Raw genomic sequence first — 21,761 nt, 5'->3', positions numbered from 1 at the left:
TTGAGTCAGAAGGTTCTCTTCATAACCATAATATTTAATTCTTGGATGGGAACACCAGAACAAATTAGCTTTTGTTATGATTTCAGAACTTGCAGGCTGCCTCAAATGTTCTTATGTGCAGGATTTCTGTTTCCTTGGAGAACAATAAAGGCTCCCTCTTCATACTAGTGTCCCCTTGCTCTAAACTATTTAAAACCTTGTTATATCAACATACTTCTGCCAAAGGGCCATGTGTGACAGCATACTGTCAAATGAGCAGGTTTTGCTGTTAAACAAATACATACTTATTTAAAGTTTATACTTGAGGTATACCTCATGTAATTTTTCCAATACCACAATCTAACAATAAACAACTTACCTAAATAAAATCAAGACAGTAAGTTAACAGAAGTTTGATTTCGCCAGTATCTGCATCTGTCGACCAAGCTCTTCTAGTTTGATTTTACTCACCAAGCTCTTCTAGTTTGATTTTACTAACCTGTATCTGTCGTACCAAGCTCTTCTAGTTTGATTTTACTAACCTGTATCTGTCGACCAAGCTCTTCTAGTTTGATTTTACTAACCTGTATCTGTCGACCAAGCTCTTCTAGTTCCTTTCTGTGTCTTGTTTCTCCTGCACAAATTTGCTCCTTTAAGGCTGAAAGCTCCTGGTTCCTTTCTTTCAGGTGCCAGCTTAGTGTCTGATATTAAAACAAAAGATATGGTTAACCACACAAAATTTTAAAACAACTCAATACAGGGAACTTTAGGCTAATGCCTTTTGAAAACTGTTTTACATGCAGTAGATAGTGTAGTAAATAAAGTTGTGGATATCAATGAGAATGTGCTTGCACACAAAATCACTTTTCAAACTGTCTTACTATATTTGAGATGTGTATATATAAACTGTCCATGAGAACACCATTAATGAAACAAGATGTGCTGCTTGGGGCATAAGGTTCCTAGAAAGAAAACTGAGAAGAACACTGTAGTTGAAAACATACTAAGCCTTCTACTCAAAATTCTTTAAATTCTGAAGAATAAATATTAAATCGCATTTTGTAAAAGATGTATCAAACTGAGAAGGACACTGGTCAAAGTATTACGTTGTTTGAAATGTATTCACCTCCATACCCTCCACGTATATGTCTTGCAACCTTTTTAAAGGGTTGCATTTGAAACTTAAACTTATATAAGTCAAAAACTTGGTATTACAACATAGTTTTATTCAATTTAAATTTCAAAAGGAAACTTTCAAATAAATCCTCAATCTTTATGCATCACAAGATGCTTCCTTGCTGCAATTACATATTGTAGAACTTTTAAACCAGTCAAGTTTAAGCACTTACACACTTATACATCAGGTGTTCCATGTGCTGTTAAAATGAAAATTAATAGCATTTATTTTCTTTATTTTGACATCATAAACTGAAACACACACACCACACCATTCATTATTGGATTGCATGTGGATTACTCCTATAACATTCATTATTGGATTATTATAAACATGGATTACCTCCTATAACATTCATTATTGGATTATTTTGTGATAAACATGGATTACCTCCTATAACATTCATTATTGGATTATTTTGTGATAAACATGGATAACCTCCTATAACATTCATTATTGGATTATTTTGTGATAAACATGGATTACCTCCTATAACATTCATTATTGGATTATTTTGTGATAAACATGGATTACCTCCTATAACATTCATTATTGGATTATTTTGTGATAAACATGGATAACCTCCTATAACATTCATTATTGGATTATTTTGTGATAAACATGGATTACCTCCTATAACATTCATTATTGGATTATTTTGTGATAAACATGGATAACCTCCTATAACATTCATTATTGGATTATTTTGTGATAAACATGGATAACCTCCAAAAACATTCATTATTGGATTATTTTGTGATAAACATGGATAACCTCCAAAAATGGATTATCATTCATTATCCAAAACATGGATTATTTTGTGATAAACATGGATAACCTCCAAAACATTCATTATTGGATTATTTTGTGATAAACATGGATAACCTCCTATAACATTCATTATTGGATTATTTTGTGATAAACATGGATAACCTCCTATAACATTCATTATTGGATTATTTTGTGATAAACATGGATAACCTCCTATAACATTCATTATTGGATTATTTTGTGATAAACATGGATAACCTCCTATAACATTCATTATTGGATTCATTATTGGATTATTTTGTGATAAACATGAATAACCTCCTATAACATTCATTATTGGATTATTTTGTGATAAACATGGATAACCTCCTATAACATTCATTGTTGGATTATTTTGTGATAAACATGGAGAACCTCCTATAACATTCATTATTGGATTATTTTTTGATAAACATGGATAACCTCCTATAACATTCATTATTTGCTTATTTTGTGATAAACATGGATAACCTCCAAAAACATTCATTATTGGATTATTTTGTGATAAACATAGGTAACTTCCTATAACATTCATTATTGGATTATTTTGTGATAAACATGGATAACCTCCTATAACATTCATTATTGGATTATTTTGTGATAAACATGGATTACCTCCTATAACATTCATTATTGGATTATTTTGTGATAAACATGGATAACCTCCTATAACATTCATTATTGGATTATTTTGTGATAAACATGGATTATCTCCTATAACATTCATTATTGGATTATTTTGTCATAAACATGGATAACCTCCTATAACATTCATTATTGGATTATTTTGTGATAAACATGGATAACCTCCAAAAACATTCATTATTGGATTATTTTGTGATAAACATGGATAACCTCAAAACATTCATTATTGGATTATTTTGTGATAAACATGGATAACCTCCAAAAACATTCATTATTGGATTATTTTGTGATAAACATGGATAACCTCCTATAACATTCATTATTGGATTATTTTGTGATAAACATGGATAACCTCCTATAACATTCATTATTGGATTATTTTGTGATAAACATGGATAACCTCCTATAACATTCATTATTGGATTATTTTGTGATAAACATGGATAACCTCCAAAAACATTCATTATTGGATTATTTTGTGATAAACATGAATAACCTCCTATAACATTCATTATTGGATTATTTTGTGATAAACATGGATAACCTCCTATAACATCATTGTTGGATTATTTTGTGATAAACATGGAGAACCTCCTATAACATTCATTATTGGATTATTTTTTGATAAACATGGATAACCTCCTATAACATTCATTATTTGCTTATTTTGTGATAAACATGGATAACCTCCAAAAACATTCATTATTGGATTATTTTGTGATAAACATAGGTAACTTCCTATAACATTCATTATTGGATTATTTTGTGATAAACATCAATCGAAAGATATTTTAATTCGCTACTTTCTTTATGAGATTTGTTCTCACAGCTGGTTGCAAGTAACTTTGCATCAATTTCATTGTTTCCTACCATAAAGATCACCTGAACCAAGTTAGATAAATATTTCAATGTACCTACAGCTTAGAGAGTCAGTTAAATTATAGTAGTTTCAGGACACTGTTTTAAGAAATACAGGGGATTCTCACTTTATGCAACATGTATGTTCCAGGAACTGGTCACGTAAGTTGAACGCTATTTCCCATAGAATATACACAGTTGAAATGCCACCAGTCAAACCTTAATATAATGCAAGAGTGCCACCTATGCTCATGTGGTCAACATAATGTATATCTCTACAGAAAGCATCAACTCCAGTGTGAAGCATGATAAATTGATTTTAATGACTTCATTGTATGACCAAACAGACCCTGCGACTATCCGGGTACCGCACAGTTAACTGTAATGTCATTGTCACGTCACTTCAACTATCTTACGTGGTATTATCTCGAATGTTTTCGTAATAAATAAATAGCATTATTACATCAATCGCATTAATCCAAAAATGTGTATGATGAATTTGCATGAATCAAGAACTACCCGTATTTTGTGTTCTGATTTACATATTTAGCACAAATAAAATTTAAACATAGTACTAACAATAATCCTATAAAAAATAGGGTTATCTATTATGGAGACTTTGAGAACGAAAAACTATGATACCACTAAAATAAGTATGGTATTTTTTTGTTTATTAACCACATTCTTATTTACTATTACAAAAGTAATTAAAGTGTAAAAATCAGAAACTTTGTTAGATGAGAATTATTAAATGGAAAACACTGAAAAGCAACAGTACATTTCATGCACTCACCATGTTGCAGTTTACCCAGATTTGGTGGTAACTTGTGACACTTTGTATCAGTAAAGTAATAAACACGAACTTGGTGGTAGCTTGTGATACTTTGTATCAGTAAAGTAATAAACATGAACTTGGTGGTAACTTGTGATACTTTGTATCAGTAAAGCAATAAACATGAACTTGGTGGTAACTTGTGATACTTTGTATCAGTAAAGTAATAAAGATGAACTTGGTGGTAACTTGTGATACTTTGTATCAGTAAAGTAATAAACATGAATGACAGGGAGATTTACAATAAGTAATGTGTGGTTTTCTCTAACTATATGCAGTCAAAGTGATACTAAAAGAAGACAGGTTAATGTACATATCTTGTGATGGTGATAGGGTAGTTAAAAAGATCTAGTTTTAGGGTAGAGAAAATAAATACAAAGTTTTATTGAAAAAAAAAAACAACAACTTTTTGACATTCATTTCAGAACTTCTAAAAGTTATATGAACAAAATTTGAAAACTGTAAAATGAAAAAGGAATTTAAATTTTAAAATAAAAATCACCTTGTCTGCAAACTAGTGACACTGACTATTAAGTTCACAGATACATCTTTAGTAAAAGACCTGCCACAAGTCACTCCAACATCTTTTAGTACTGAGTCTTTTCAGGAGGGAGACTGATCCATTCTGGAAACTGGTAACTTAAGATTACTTTGATAGAGCTCAATAAAAGAAACTCAAACAACTTTTAAAATGAAGCAAAACTAAATATTAATGAAAATGTGAAATTATGAAATCTCTGGAATGTACTGTGATGGCATCATCATGTACTGTGATGGCATCATGCTTCTGGAGTGTACTGTGATGGTATCATGCTTCTGGAGTGTAATGTGATGGTATCATGCTTCTGGATGTAATGTGATGGTATCATTCTGGAGTGTACTGTGATGGTATCATGCTTCTGGGTGTACTGCTTCTGGACTGTGAAGGTATCTGTGGATGGTGAAGATATCATCATGTACTGTGAAGGTATCATCCCTCTGGAGTGTACTGTGATGGTATCATCCTTCTGGAGTGTACTGTGATGGTATCATCCTTCTGGGTGTGTGATGGTATCTCCTTCTGTGTACTGGATGGTATCATGCTTCTGGAGTGTACTGTGATGGTATCATCCTTCTGGAGTGTACTGTGATGGTATCATCCTTCTGGAGTGTACTGTGATGGTATCATCCTTCTGGAGTGTACTGTGATGGTATTCTTCTTACATTTATCTTCAGACTTTACTGGGCGATTAGTTTCATGAAATATTGAAACTAATATTTTCTTACAAATGATTTTTAAAAATAATGATACTATTTGTGCCTGTTGTTTTATGTTCCACTGTCAACATACTAATCAACTGTTGAATTTCCAATTCAATTGGTATGCCAAATCAACTGGAATATCTTTGAATTCATTCTCTCATCTGACCTAGATCCATAATTTAGCTTAATCGCTACACTTAAAACCACATTCACAATCAAATCTATAACATTTCTAATACTTTTCAGTGCTACATTCAAATAAAACCTTGGGATTAATTATTAGATGGTAATGGTAAAAAATAGCTACTTTATGTTGTACTTGAATAAAAATGCAGCAGTTACCACCTTTATCTGGTCTGCAAGGGCAGGATCTCTAGCTGCCTGCTCTTCCATCTCTTGTTTCAGCTGCTTGACTTCTGCCTGTGTCTGTTTGTACACTGTTTGGAGGGATTCCATCTCAGCCCGGTGCTTTAACTCAGCCTGGTGTTTAACATTTAGCTCAGATTGTAATGTTAGAATTTCTTGTCTTCGAGCATCAGCAATCTGGTTAGTTTTCTCCAAGTTTGACTTTATATTTGTCATAGTCTTTCCGAGGTGGCTGTTCTCTCGCTTATCTTGGAAAACCTGAGAGAAATAAAATACAAAAGCAGATAAAGCTTAATATATTCTATCAATTACTTCATAAACAGTAGAGCGTTTATATCACACTGAAATATAGTTACAATGAACACAATCTATATATTCAACATAAATTTACTACTTCTTGATAAAAACACAGAACACGTAAAAAAATGTAAGATCATAGACAGAAACATCTGTAGTCTTTAGTTTACTGCAGTTTTCTTTCTGTATATATAATAACCTAATTCACCAGTCTAGGAACATTCGAAGTCTTATTATCCATACTGAAATCAATGTTAACCATATTACAGTTTTGTATTACATTACAGAAAAATTACTGTAAAAATTACATGGAAATTTTTTGGTCACAAAAATTTTAAATTCACTGTTTAAACATTTACAAAATGTCTGGTTTCGTTTGAATTTCACACAAAGCTACTCGAAGGCTATCTGCACTAGCCATCCCTAATTTAGCAGTGTAAGACTAGAGGGAAGAGAGTTAGTCATCACCACCCACTGCCAACTCTTGGGCTACTCTTTTACCAACAAATAGTGGGATTGACCATCACATTATAATGTCCCCACAGCTGAAAAGCAAGCATTTTTAGTGTGACAGGGATTTGAGCAGTACTAATAAAACGTTTGTGTCCTGTTCACTTGTATAAAAATATCTTTATTTACTACTTCTCTAAGTATTTGAACTACCAGAGGAAGATCAGTATATAAATATATATTTAGTGAAATATTCATGTGTTTTACACTACGTCAGTAAGCTCTGTTCAGGTATTATCAACTATACAGTTTGCATATTGTTTACTGAAGAGCTGTGTGCAATGTCGTAAAATGATTTTTGATGCTAAGAAAAAATACTTTCAAATGATCTATTATTATAACTTAATTCAAGTTAAAATCAATAAAAAAATATTTTGTATAAACAATAACAGTATAAATTAAAACCATCAATATAACTTAGGTAAATGATACTAAAGAATAAGTTAACATGTTGTCACCCTTCAATGGACAGTAAAAAACTGTTACAATGGAATTAGGCTCAAAACCTGCCTAATGATGTCTGCTTGAAACTCACAGAAAATAAACTAGAAAATTTTAATTTAAATATACCTGTGAAATTATTCTTTGTTATCATTTATCCAAATTTAATTATTATGTCTTGTTTTTCTGGTAATTTTATTTTTAGCACTCAGTTATTATTGCATCAGACTCCTAACTAGTTTCTTTGGCTATATCCCATTGGTTCATCCCTAGTACCCAAGACAATAAAATTAAATTTGTTGGTCTCTTGCATTAAGTAACTCGTTAGTTTTTAGTATCCAAACAACATGAAATTTGTTGCTCTTTTGCATAAAGTAATTTGTTAATTTCTAGTATCCAAACAACAAGATTAAATTTGTTGGTCTCTTATATTAAATAATTTGTTAAATTTGTCAGTATATGACATAACTTCTAATTTACCATACTTCTGAATAATAATTCAAAATTTTAAAAGCTCCTAATTTTGAAGCCAATTGATAAAAATTTACAAAAGATACAGTGAAAACCAATTACAAAAAGCAGTAGAACAAAGTATAGGAAGACCTTGAAACCAATTTTAACACACTTGTCTTCTTCAGCCTAGTGATGTTTTCTAGCAGGAAAGTTGGTCAACACCTACACCATTGTGCAAATTAATTGAAACAAGATGGAAAAAAATTAATACTCACAAACTAATACATGATATGACCTCCTTTAGTTTTCAGAAGATCATTAATCTGCTTTGCCATCGAGTACATGAGTTGACTGCAATCTTTACTAATTTTTGGATCGTGGTACCACACTTCAATTATGGCCTCAATTAGTTTATCTTTCATAGTACAGTCTTTTCCCCAAATTCTTTCTTTACAAATTGCCCAAAGATTTTCAATAGGATTTAAGTCCAGAGAGTTTCCAGGTCAGTCCAGCACCTTTATTCGTGTTGTAGTCATAAAATTCTTCACAAGTTTCTATGTGTGGCACGGAGCCAGATCTTGCTGAAAAATCCAAGATCCATCTGGAAATTTCTTTCTTAATTCTGGAATGACTCTTGTCTGCAAAACTTCGATGTACTGTGGTCCTCGCATCACACCTTCTACGATATGTAAGTCTCCAATGCCATAGTAGCTGAAAAAGCCCCAAAACTTCTTCAAGAGATGTTTTACAAATTGATTGATGTGAGATTCTCAAAGTTTCTCACCTGCAGATTTGCGAACATACAGACTTCTTTGACCCTGTACAAAGAAACGAGTCTCATCACTGAATAACACCTTCTTCCATTGTTATGTGTCCAGTTCTTGTATTTAAGACCCCATTGATATCGTTTTTTCTTTATTGAGTTGGTAAGAAGTTTTTTGACTGGTCTTCTTGCCCTTCGACCAACATCAAGAAGCCTAAGATGAACCATTGAAGAGCTGACTTTTATTCCTTTGACCTCCAAATCTCTCCCTAACCATATATGCGTCGTCTCTTGGCATTGTTTTCCTTTTTCGGCCACATCTACCTTTTTGTTTCGGACTGATAGATTTGGTACTCACCTTGGCCTTGATCACATGGCTGATGGTTGATAGGCTAACACCAACAACAACCGTGATTTCCCTGTAAGTCATGCCAGTGTGCTCGTGCAGTGTCACAATATTTGTACGCTTTCTAGGAGTCACGTCCATTGTGTATGATGGCTGAAAGATGACTGATTAGCAGAAAAACAAATAGCCTCACTTTTGAGAAAAGTCTAATACAATTTCAAATGACATTATATTCCTCAAAATTTCATCATATATCCCAAAAATAGATCGACCATACTGCAAAACACAGCTAATAACGCTGTCTGTGTGAAAAAATGACTATTAAAGGAAATCAGTGGTTCCAGCGAGCCTACACTGGCCACCATGCTGAAAATATTGTAAAATGACCATTTGTTTCAATTAATTTGCACAAGGGTGTACATGATCATAGAACTATGTTTTTTAATGATGTGACTTTGGCAGGTGTAGAGGTTTGACAAGCTTTTAATGATCTGAATTTTTTTTTAGTTGTTTATACTGTATATTATTATCTGTGATTTTCTACAGATATGATGTCCAGAATCTTTCATATTAAGAAAAATGGCTGTACTTATGTTTCAATATTTGATATTTTTTTTATATTCAAAAAGTCACGTTAACACGCATTTTCTGTTTCACTTACAAATCTTTTATCCCAAATATTTTATACAAATAACTAAATATAAAAGTCTGTCAAAAGTTGCTTAATCAAAAGTCTGATGTCAGTCCTCCCCAGGTCACTTTAATATTTCTGACCCTATAAAAGGAATTCTGAGTTCCAAGTAATACAAGCATTATTGACCAGAAGACGTCTTGAGACATATGAATGTATATAAAACAGTTCCTTTGATTTTCATAGTTATTTAATAACTTTTTAACTGTTATATACGAGTGTTATTTCATTAATAAGTTTCCTAATCTTTTGACAAACACTCTATTTAATGATGTACTAGAAAAAGGACATTTGAAAGACAGAGTTATCTGTTTTAAAAGGTTAGAACTGAACAATTGATAAAATCAAGTATTGTTAAGTTGTCATTAAGGAATTTGTGATTTAAAGCAACTGTAGATTCATCATTTGAAAGAAACAGAATGAAAATGAATCATCTTTCTTGTAAAAATGATGTGTTTTTGAAGCTAAATGCACTTTTAGAATATCATTATTACATCACAATTACATACACAATTATGACAAACATTATTAAAGCTTAGAAGTTATAATTTTTATACATTTAAAATGTATTTATTATTGGTACTTATCTTTTCTAGTCCAGTGCTGCTCTCCATATGCAGATGTTTTCTTTATGCATGCAACAAATATTCTGCTTACCTCTGTTGGATTTGAATGATTTCAACATGTCTCTCATCCAAGAATAGTGTAATAGATAAGGGTGGAAAAAGAGCAGAGTACACCCAAGTGGAATAGAACTGTGGTATAATAGTGACCCTAACCATGTAAATATATATAAAGCTTCAATCTCACATAGTTTAAAAGTGGGTAAATCATTGGATATGCTCCTAGGTGTAGAGTGGGTATGGTACAATGGACTGTCCTCTGGAAACCAACTACATCCAAAATGCACACTACTGGGAACTAACATCCATGTGGGAGTAGGATGAAAATCAATCTTCATACTATCTTTACCTTAAGTTCAAGAGACTGGAGGGAACAGAGAACCACCCCAGCTCCTGAACATGACTCACGCAATATCTTTGACATATTGATCTGGGGATTTGACATCAAGTATCAAATGGATGTCTATATGATATAAATCAAGTACCACAACAGTGAAATTGATTAGAACCATCCAAATGCAATAATATCCTTGGCATAAGATAAAATGAGTGATAGCAAAAAGGACAGAACAGAAACAATTTCCCTTTTTCACATTGTGACCCACAACTCAGAAGAATGACAGAGGAGTACAGACAATCCTAAATGTGTGAGAGCTTATTATGATTGGTTCTTCCTAAATCCAAAACCCATCCATGGGGTACCAGTATTCAAGCAAGGATAGGATGAGAGCTCCCAATTGAAGGAGTGAACTGCAATTTGATGTCTCATTTCTTTCCAATTCTATAATGCATACTGGAGGATATTACATCATCTATACCTGCACAATACCACTAACCTAAATTGCAATGAATGGTTATAACCAACTTTGTGTGGAAACCATTCAGGAGAGTGACTCCACAATCAACCACAGAACTGGAAAGTGTTCAGGACTCCTAAAGTACACAAAGGTGGGAGATAACAATTTGGAGAGTTCAGAAGAACATCATAATCCGAGACAGTGCAATGAGTGACCATGAAATCCTATATTTAAATGCAGACCATACTATTTTATTTGAAACAAGGCCTGGCAGGAATGAGCAGCTTTAGTCTTCTGCTTAACCCACACAGCCCAAGGGTGGTATGTTCAAGAATGAGCAAGTTTATGAAGCAATTAAATCATGAGGTATTCAACTAAAAGCAATCTTATGGAAAATCTCATCTAAATGGTAAGTATCATGAAGCCATGGAGTACGAGTTAATATAGCTGTACACGAGATTTCCTAACAAAATAATACCTGATCTAGCACCACTCACCACAATGCAGATTCCATGTAAAGAATAAATGAAGCAAGGGAATACAGACTTACTCAAAGTCCCAATGAAGTTTAAAGGGCTATGCATGGAGACAAAAACTTGATGATGAAGAAACCACAATATGGTGAAAATAATGTATTAAGTGTAATCCACATGCCAGACTACAGGATATATTCCAATGGGCAATGAAGACGAGATGTGAGGGAAGAGGTGAAGTGTCAGATCGGATGAGAAGATACTTTGAACCTATTCCAGTATGAAGAAGATGAGGAATGAGTCAAAATAAAAGTCAAACCCAATCAGTAATGGTAGGATGGAAGAGATCACGAACAGAGAGGGACTGCCAAGGGATAAATATTGTATATATTTGGATCAGGATGGGAGTAGAGATGAAAAACAGAAGGGAAATATTTGGATGGAAGTGGGATGAGGTTCAGAGTTAAAAGTTGACCCAAGTAAATGTTCAATTTCTCTATGATGAAATGCTAATACGTCTTCTGGCAGGTCATCAAAAGCTGAGGCTTATGATATAACGATGGATACAAGTGTTCCCCCCCAAACTGGTTTCATGGACTTTAGAATTCATTATCAAGAAAAGTCAAACCTATATTAATAAATATAAGCAAATATCTAAGCACGCCCTCTACATTCCTACACTCAGTTACACAACCCCCTTCAAACATGTAGTCAGCTATCGGTCAGTTACCTCTTTCTTTCTTTGTGAACCGAAGAAGGTCGAAACGTTGTTCGCTCCTCTACATAAAAAAGTTTCTCAACCCAAACCAGCCATGTTTACATATATACAGATTAAGACTATTCTCATGACCACTACTGTATCATACTAAGTAAACAAGAAAGGGCCCAAATTTCCATAATAAATAGACAAATTTTGTCATACTGCACAGTCTCCTAACCTGACGTCTCAATTCTTTAGTAATACTCTTCTCTTTGTTCAGCTCCTGTTCCACAGATGCTAACTTCTTTTGAAATCTAACAGTCTCTTCCTTCTGGTGTTTTTCTAACAGCTTCATCTGATGATTAAGCTCTGACAATTCAGTTTGTTTTTCCATTAGCTGAGCTTCCACTCCTGTCATGTGCTGTTTAATTGTAGCTAAGCTCTCTGTACATAATAACAGAAATACTGTTAGTGTTAGGATCATGAAACTGTGAAGCAGAATGGTTTTTAAAATGCCAACTATCTTATTTTCGAAAATGGTTATTTATAAATTCAAGTCATTTTAATTTCCTATAAGATTCAAGTACTTTATTAAACAAGTCAATTATCAAAATCAATAAACTCACACTGATGTGGACACTGTTTGTATGCAAGTTGTGAAGAAATTACTGAGATGCTATGTTAAGCCTACTCTTATTTTTAGCACTAAAATCTAATTCTAGTCTCTTAGTTTTCCAAGATCTAAAAGTGTAGGATAATAGTATTTCCAAACTAAAGTTTTTATATCCATTGCATGCAACATTTCGCTCAATTCAGAGCTCGAGGCCAGCTGAGATACAACAACACACTAATGGTTCAAACATTATTTATATAATATATATGTTAAAACGGCTCATTTGGGTTGAGAAATTTTCTACGTAGAGGAGTGAACAATGTTTCGACCTTCTTCGGTCATCGTCAGATGAAACACAATTATAACCAATTATATTGATTATAAGATGCTATATTAAGTCTAATTTTTTTAGCACCGTGTATGACATTACAAGGACTGTGATTGTATTTACTGTTTATAAATGCTTGTGAAACAGTTATGTTTATTATATAGATAGCTATGTCACAATTTTTTTTTTTTATTTCCCTATAAATTGTAAACTTAACAGAGACCCAATCTAGGATTTAAAACATCCAATCATAATCCTGCTTCAGCTTTAAGGGTTATTAATTTTACAAACAAATAGAGAAATGGCAAAACGCAGTCATGTTGACCAGAAGAATTAAAGGACATTTCCTGAACTGGCTATTTGTTTTGGAATCCTCTAACTAGAACACATTATTATATCCAACAATTTAAAGACCACTTATCCAGTTTTCTATTTTTTACATAATACAATATTTTCTGATTATAAGTGTCACGTACCTGTCAATTGACCTTTTTCTTTTTCCAGTTCCAGGATAAATTCCTGTCTTTTATCTGCACACAGTTTCCACTCATCTGATTTTTTATTTATAACTGTTAGCTGTTCTTCTAAATCAACTTCCTTTTTCCTGTAATCATCTGGATTTGTTTCACCTTTTAGCTTCTCATGTGCCACATGTTCGATAACTCCTTGTTTGTTAATGTCATCCTCGTGTGTTTGTTGTTCAGCATCAATAGTATGATGAGCTTTATCTCGTCTGTCTTTCAGAAGATCTTGTTCAGCTTTCTTTCTGGCTTTCATCGATTCTTTTAACTTCCTCGTCAATACCTTTATGTTAGACTCGTACATTTTCTGTTTCTTTCCAAATTCTTCCTGTTTTGTTTTCAGAGTTTCTTCTAGTTGATGCAACTTGTATGTTTCATCAAGCCTACCTGAAACAACATCAGTAGTTGTACCAGTCATCTGATATTTTTCTTTGATAGCCTGTGGAAGATTATTTACTTCACTCAATTCTTGTAGGTCTGTTAACGTAACAGTCAGTCGAGAGTTCTCTTCTGTGAGTGATTTAATTTTTTCTTCACTAGAATGTAATGACTTAGTCATTTCTTCTGACTGTCTTTGAAGCTCATCTTTCTCTTGTACCATAACAAAATAAGATTTCTGGTTTATAAGCAATTCTTTCTTAGTAGCTTCTAGAACATTTTCTAGTTCATTTCTTTGGCTCTGCATATCTTGCAAAATGATAGCTATCTTTTGATCTGCAGATGTGGACTTCAATTCAAACTCATGCTTTTGTTGAAGATATTTTTCTTCAGTCTTCTCAAGAACATCTTCCATACAATTTTTTCTTTTTTGCAACTGTTCAACAAGAGCAGACTTGGCCACAAATTCTGTTCTCATTTGTCTAAAAGCACCTTCCACACGATTCAAGTTTTCTTTCAATCCCAAAAGTGTCTCATTAACTGTCCTTTTTTCCTCATTAGCAGCTGCCAGAGCTATTTCAACTGCTGTTTTTTCTTCTTTCAGTATCTTAATCTGTTCTTCATATGTAGATAACTCCAGTTCTGTGTGTGTTAGCTTCTGTTCTGAATCTTTTAGCTGTTGTTCCACCCACTGGTGAGAAAGGTCTTTCTCATTCACAGTCTTTTCATAAAATACTGCTTGTTTTGCTAGTTCTGACAGATCTTTCTCAAACTTATGAATGATTTCATCTTTAGAGGACAAGTTATTCTTAGCTACAGCCAGCTGATGTTTGAGTTCATTAACAGTAAAATTAAGCTTGTTTATGTTAGACTGCTCCTCTTCTAGTTTCTTCATTCTTTCTGTGAGGCTTTCTTCAGCTGCTCCCCTGTCCTTCTGTATCTCTTGAAAGAGTGATTCTCTTTCCACAATGTCCATTTCAATGTTCTCAAGGTGCTTCATCAAGATTTCTTTTTCTCGCATAGCTTTCTGTTGAGACTCTATTAGCTGCTGCTTCAAATGTTTATTTTCTAACTTTTTTTGTTCCAGTAAGTTGTTGGAAGAAACCACCTCGGCTTGGACTTTTATAAGTTCTTGGTGAATAGTATTTCTGTTGTCTTGTACCGAGTTTAATTGTTGCTGGTACCATTCTTTCGACTTTCTCAAGGTTTCCATTTCACCTCTAACACCTTTCACTTCATTTTCAAGTTGAACCTTACCCTGCAGTAAAGTCAACACTTCAACATGTAATTCAGCTATTTTCTTTTTGAGACCATCAATAGCACCATCTTTTGACTCCAAGTCAATCTTAGTTTCCTCCAAGTTAACTTTCAGTTTTGTTCTTTCCAATTCAGACTCTGAAATATCTTCTTTCAGTCCCTTTATTTCAGCTATCTTAGAATCAATAACACTTTGATACTCTGCAATAACATTACTCCAGCCTCTATGTTCTTTACTTATTTTTTCAAATTCTCTCAATATTTCTTGCTTTTCTTTACTTCCAACCTTTTTGTCTTCAAGTTCTAATTTTATCCTGCTTTCTAAAGAGGCTATCAACCCTTGAAGCTGTACTTTGTCCTTCATGACACAGCCTATTTCATTTCTTAAAGTATCTACCTGGCCTTGAAGAGTAGCATTTTCACACAAAATTCCAAAATACTCTAAGCTGTCTGTTTCTGTTTCTTGATCCTGAAGTTCAGGTGGCTGTGTTTCAACTGCAACTGTCTGTTGCTCTACTGGATTTTTTCTGATGAGAAATGAAGACTCTGTACCGTAACCCCCTACAGGGAAGCTTGAGCGAGAGGAGGGAACATCTATCAATAGTTTTTTAACACAGGACATTTCTTCCTCAATCCCTGTGATACTTGAAATATTAGATTCTGTTTCAACTGATTCTGAACACAAAGAATCTAGGTCTACTTTGTCAGATACAACAAAATCTAATTTTTTTCTCTCAGCTTCTGTCCAAGGCTGTTCTATGAAAAGAGTACATTCAGAAGGATTCATTCTTTCATTTTCAAGCTTATCGAAGACTTCATCAGATACCTGTTTCTTTCCCGTATGTGTGCCAGCCATTTCAAGTTTACGTGAATCAATGCTCACAGTACTGCTCTGGCTGTTATTTCTGCTTCTTGAAAATGATGTATCATCATTCTTGGTAAGGTTTTTCTTTGGGGTACTTGAAAGAGGAGATGAAGAGGGATTTTCTCCAACAGAAGAGGAACTAGAATGGAAGAGTCTAGACTTTTTTTCAAAAATTGTTTCGATAGTTTCTGAAGGGTAGCGTATTAGTTTGTTGAAAATTACACCATCAGGTACCCTATGAAGTTTTCCTTTTCTGGACACCTCTTTTCCACATTCAGTATTATCTGCACTATTTGGATTTGAAGTACTGGAAAAAGCATTGTGAAGTCGTTCTTTTGTGGAAGCCACGACCTTTGCCACAATTTCAGCTGATACAGGTTTCACACAATGATCTCCTGTAGCAAGTTAAAAATATTCCATTATTAAACATTTCTACTTTAATCGAGAAATAAAAAAAGACAACAACCTAACTACAAATCATTAAGTTGCTTACTCTTAAATTTATTTTTACATATTTTTGACAGGTACACAAATTTTGTTACACACACACACATATACCATTTTACACTAGTAAGGAAAGGAAAAATATAACAGTAATTCCACTCATTAACTCTTTTGCAATGGGCTCAGTATAATATACGAGTTCATCCACACAATAAGTATTTGCACTATAACTTTTAGTACAACAAGTGTATGTTCAGAAAATTTGGTAGACTTTTAGTAAAGATTACAAGTTTTGTGTACACATTTTTAATAAAATATTTTCACTAAAGATTTATTTGGGAAAATATCAAGTCTGTTTCTTTACTAGTAAATCTGAATACAAAGTGATTTCATGTTACGATTAAGAAAACTATTCTTTGTCCCAAAAAATCTCAAGTGTTATTTGCTTACTTTCTGAAACCTCTTAAATACATTTCAAATAGTAAAACTTTATATTTTATGTTATTTTATATACCCTAACTATGTGGGGTCTGTCATTTGACCAACCTTGTAACCATCATAAAAATTAGAAAACAAATATTTAAATTATGCTTTTTTCATACTAGAATGATTACATATTATAAAACAAAAATACAAGTATTTAATCTAAGTAGCTTAAGTCTTATTACACTAAATATTTGGAAGCATATTTATTTTTATTATACTGACCTTCCTGTCATGCCTAGCTAACATTACATAAATTGCAATTATCCAGTACATGTGCACTCATGTTAGGTATCCCATAATATAAAACCTTTAGTCTTCCCTGTCTTGGCTGTTTTAGTGGAACATGATTTTGTTATATGCAGTTACATTAATTAGTATACATTATATATATGTGTGTGTGTATACAAAGTATTACTGTTTAGAAATAAATTAAACAATTATCTCCTATTGATGTGACCTTTGAACTTGATTGTTGCTGGACATAGGTTAAGCCTTTTAAATTGCCACACGTGGAGAATATCAATTGTTTTAGGTTTTATATATACAGTTGAATAACAAAAATCATAAATAACTGTACTGATACCATAGAATTACATTATAATTTATTAACCTCAGTGACTAAGATGTATTTAGGTTTAAAGAAGTAGGAAATTTCTATCGGACTAAAGACGTAATCTACCTTCTTTGAAGTTTTGGTTTGAAAGAATGTGGTAACTTCTTCACAAATTAAACTGGCTGAAAAGGGGGGATTCTAAGCTGTCAACTGGTTATTCTCATCATATACTGAAGTAAATGTATATAAGGGACTATTTCCACAAATCAAGAGGTGTTTGATTCAGTACACAAGCCATATCTCAGCAAAATAAAGATGCGAGGTTCTTATTTTATATTATAGCTTGTTAATATTGGTAATCACAAACATCTAATTTTAATATTTACTTTTAAATTAAGAAATTAGCTCATATGTAATATTAAAGTTTAAATTATAATATACAATTTGATTACAAACTTAGTGACAAATTCATAAAATAGTGGTCCAATAACATTTTGAATTCAAGTCAACAAACACAATGACACAGCCTTTGACCCATGACCCATTGCAAAAGTGTTAATAATAACCTAAAAAATTTAGGCCCACACTGCCATTCATCTTCACATAGGTAAGTCAGTATTAAAGTCACAAGACCACTAAAAGAAAATATTTTAACCTTAATATGATATATTGGTTGATCAAATCACTGGTAAGCAGCACAAACTTACTTACCAACTCATTAAAATTCTACCCACCAATAAAAGCTTTAAATTCAGTCTTTTTAGAAATCTTACACTTACAAAAACAATGTGAAAATTTACAATCCAATACTAATGAAACAGAATAACTTAATTACTATTGTTGGCATTTGTCAGAATAAATGTACTCACCTATCACAGACTTCTGTAAGGACAGAGCTTCACAAGTGTTTGTCACTGCACTAAAAGGTGTCAGAAATAAGGGTTCTTTGAATACTTTTGAATTGGTTTCTTCTTTTACAGAGGGTAAAGAGGAAGGGGTATCCATGGGAAATACGTCCACTGTTTTGGCACTAAGTTCTGGATGACTTTTATTGAAGTGTTGGGTAGCCTAAAGTAAAAAAAAAAACATCATCTCAGTATTCTAAATCTAACAAAACTATTAACCAAACATGCCAATGTAATTTTAGCTGTGTTCAATTTCATTTACTATGAAAATATTTGTTGCAAGACCAGTTTTACTGATCATTAATAAACTTGTTCCCTACTTCAGTTGTAACTTTTCAGAACATAATTAAGGTAATTTGATTTGTTTCTAATCAAGTTAAAAGTTAGAACACAACTGAATTATCCTCACTGTACTTTTTGAAAAGTTACAATTGTACCTTCCAATTATTTGGATAGCCAGAATAATTGAAAACAGTAATAATTAAAAATCCTAGCTTAAATTAGTCTTTTCAGGACAATAAATTTAATCATAACATTAAACTATTGAAATAATTGAAAATGGTTATAATAAGAAAGTTGTTTCAGTTAGTCAATTGTTTTTGTAATATTAATCGTAATTTTGACTAACTAATTTATATGACTAGTCAATGTAATCAACACACAGATTAACAGATTACATTATTTAGTTCTTGTAAGTAGTAGAATTTCACCAGTAGTGAAGATATCCATTGTTAAGTATTTCATGGAACAAGAAGCAAGAGTATCATGTTTCATAATGTAGATTCTGCATGTGTAACATGTTTCATAATGCAGATACTGCATGTGTGGCATGTTTCATAATGTAGATACTGCATGTGTGGCATGTTTCATAATGTGGATACTGCACGCGTGTAACATGTTTCATAATGTAGATACTGCATGTGTAATATGTTTCATAATGAAGATACTGCATGTGTAACGTACGCACCAAGAAAGGACGTAGCTTTCCAAATAAAATAACCAAGACCCACTACTTTTAGAAAACTGATTAGTTTGACCAAAATAAAAAGTCTAAAAATGTAACAGTACAATAAAACAAAAGAGAAACAGGAATTGTTTTATTTAAGCCAATTAAACTAAAACTAGTAACTAAATGTTTTGTTTTCTTTTCTTTTAGTGTCACTGAATGTTTTAGCAAAACCTACCCTTCATAAAATATAAACACAAAACACATAACAGTAACCTTTTTTTTTCCATAAATGTAAGTTATGTTTACCGGATCTGATATGTCTGGGTAACTTGACGAAATTTGACACTCGTAATTGTACAAAATATTTACTTCATCGTCCGATTCTTTACTGCTCGTCATTTCATTTTCCTCGTTTGTAATGGTTTCTTCGCCATCGTTGATTTCTTGATCTTCTGGTGGAGTAGGTGAGCTTCCTGGGGTCAATACCTTAGGGTCCAGTCGAAAGGAAAATGTAGCCTGCCTATTTTTTTTCACGTGGTTTCGTTTCTCTGAAAATTTACATTAGTATAAAGTATTAATATCAGTTCAATACCCATGGGCAGTAGAATCAGAGGCACTGAATCAGGTGCTCGTAAACCTTAATTTTTACATGGGAGAAAAGTATCCCCTTAAATAGAGAACAGACTAATGTATAACTATGAAGGTATGTTGTTGTCACAGTTCAATGGTCACAGTTATCACAGCATAAGATGCCCATACCAAATTCAAGTATGTTTCACTATCTATGTTCACACCAAATGAATACTGCAAAGAGTTTTACTCACCAACAGTTCACGGAATGAACATATAACTGATCAACTTATAACCCACAATGTAGTAGTTTACAGTTGAAGTAACATACCAAAACATTTTAGATACAGCAAAACTAACTCCTTGATTCTACAAATACACTAATCTCTTATATTGTCCTTTCACTGTTTTAATTATCCATTCAATTACAGAACTCCATTAAATTTAAAGATTTAACATTAATTTTTTTTAAACTATGTATTGTTATTGTTACACTTCTAAAACAATAACACTAACCATGACCATGGTTGTGAACACATTCGATATCTGAAACTTGTACTCAACTACACTGTAAAAAAAACAAATTTATATCAAACACAGATATAAACAGAAATTATGCCATAAGAACCAGAGAAATAAACTTGTACAAACTACGTAAATCCATAAGAAATTAAAATTTACTTTCATCAATTCCAGTATTATTAGAGATGAGTGGATGCAAAGACGTGTCATCACTGCCTGTGTTATGAGAGACGAGTTGAAGCGAAGAAGATACGTCATCACTTCCAGTGTTGTTGTAAACAAGCTGAAGTATTGAAGACGTGTTATTAGAGATAAGATCATGGGAAGAAAGTTCCTCTAGCACGTCATAGCATTTTTCAATTTGAAAATCTGTGTGTGGATCAATAACACTGTCAAATGACTTAACAGGCTGTTCCTTGGCCAGTAGGGCCTCAGCATCAAAAGTCACCTGTTCAACCTCCAATCGTACAGTAGCCATCCACACGAGCAGCTTTTTTTTGTCACAATGATTTTAAGCTACCAAAACTCAGCATGGTGCAGGATAATCACCAAGATATTCACCCGTTCTTCCACTGACACTCCAGAATTTTCTGAAATGAAAAACAGAACAGCCCCTTTATTATATCTATAAAAACATTATCACAATATTTCTAATGTAGGAGTTCTCAAACTATGGCATGCTTAGCACTTCAGGTACATGGTGCTAACATCAGTAGCACTCAAAAAACTTTATGTCAAATTATGGAATCTATAATAAACACAACTTCATTTTCCTGCATATGCTCAAAATTATTTTTTTTAAGTTGCATCCTTCACCCGCATCTGCTTACCAATGTTTCCTGCCAAACTTCAAGTTTTCCTGCCAAACTTCAAGTTTTCCTGCCAATGTTTAAACTGACAAAAATCACACCTTATTTTTCAATTGTGCTGGAGAAAAACACATTTTACGTGCAAGTTTAAATGAGAAAAACACATTTTACGTGCAAGTTTAAATGAGAAAAACACATTTTACGTGCAAGTTTAAATGAGAAAAACACATTTTACGTGCAAGTTTAAATGATTAATTTTAGCTGTAAGATTTCTGTAAATGTAGACCTGGGTTTGTAATTCATAAAAAAAAGTTTAAACAGGAAGGCTGTGTGCAAGTTTGAGAACCACCATGTCTAATGAACACTGAAATAGTGAGGTGGATATACTTCAAAAACTAACATCAGCATTTCATGAAAAACTTCTGTAAAATCAGATAGAAGAATAAAATAGTAAACATTTACATATTATATTAAAGTGAACATTTTCTACATGAACATATCCTAGTGACTTAGTCAGTAATAACAAAATATATATAAAAATTATCTTTAAGTCTTGCT

General features: G+C 32.7%; 1 protein-coding gene across 8 annotated transcripts in view; it reads right to left on the bottom strand.

Annotated features, from left to right (window-relative positions):
* Nucleotides 1-21,761, bottom strand: part of LOC143256226 (uncharacterized) — a 39,259-nt gene that overhangs the window by 11,704 nt on the left and 5,794 nt on the right. For 4 of the 8 annotated variants that reach the window (XM_076513130.1, XM_076513129.1, XM_076513128.1 and 1 more), the window contains exons 2-8: nt 20,554-20,984; nt 19,609-19,850; nt 18,318-18,516; nt 13,421-16,360; nt 12,242-12,447; nt 5,889-6,167; nt 564-680 (exon numbers count right to left, since the gene is read on the bottom strand). In XM_076513130.1, the coding sequence (XP_076369245.1) occupies nt 564-680; nt 5,889-6,167; nt 12,242-12,447; nt 13,421-16,360; nt 18,318-18,516; nt 19,609-19,850; nt 20,554-20,872 (4,302 nt within the window). In that variant the 5' untranslated portion in view covers nt 20,873-20,984. Of the gene's footprint in view, nt 1-563; nt 681-5,888; nt 6,168-12,241; nt 12,448-13,420; nt 16,361-18,317; nt 18,517-19,608; nt 19,851-20,553; nt 20,985-21,224; nt 21,288-21,761 lie in introns of those variants that run through there. The other 4 variants (XM_076513133.1, XM_076513134.1, XM_076513136.1 and 1 more) reach the window with 2 other exon arrangements.

This window comes from Tachypleus tridentatus, chromosome 7 (genome assembly GCF_004210375.1).
Source record: "Tachypleus tridentatus isolate NWPU-2018 chromosome 7, ASM421037v1, whole genome shotgun sequence".
NCBI lineage: Eukaryota > Metazoa > Arthropoda > Merostomata > Xiphosura > Limulidae > Tachypleus > Tachypleus tridentatus.
The sequence above is the reverse complement of the archived record's forward strand: the minus strand, read 5'-3'. Positions and strand labels throughout refer to the sequence as shown.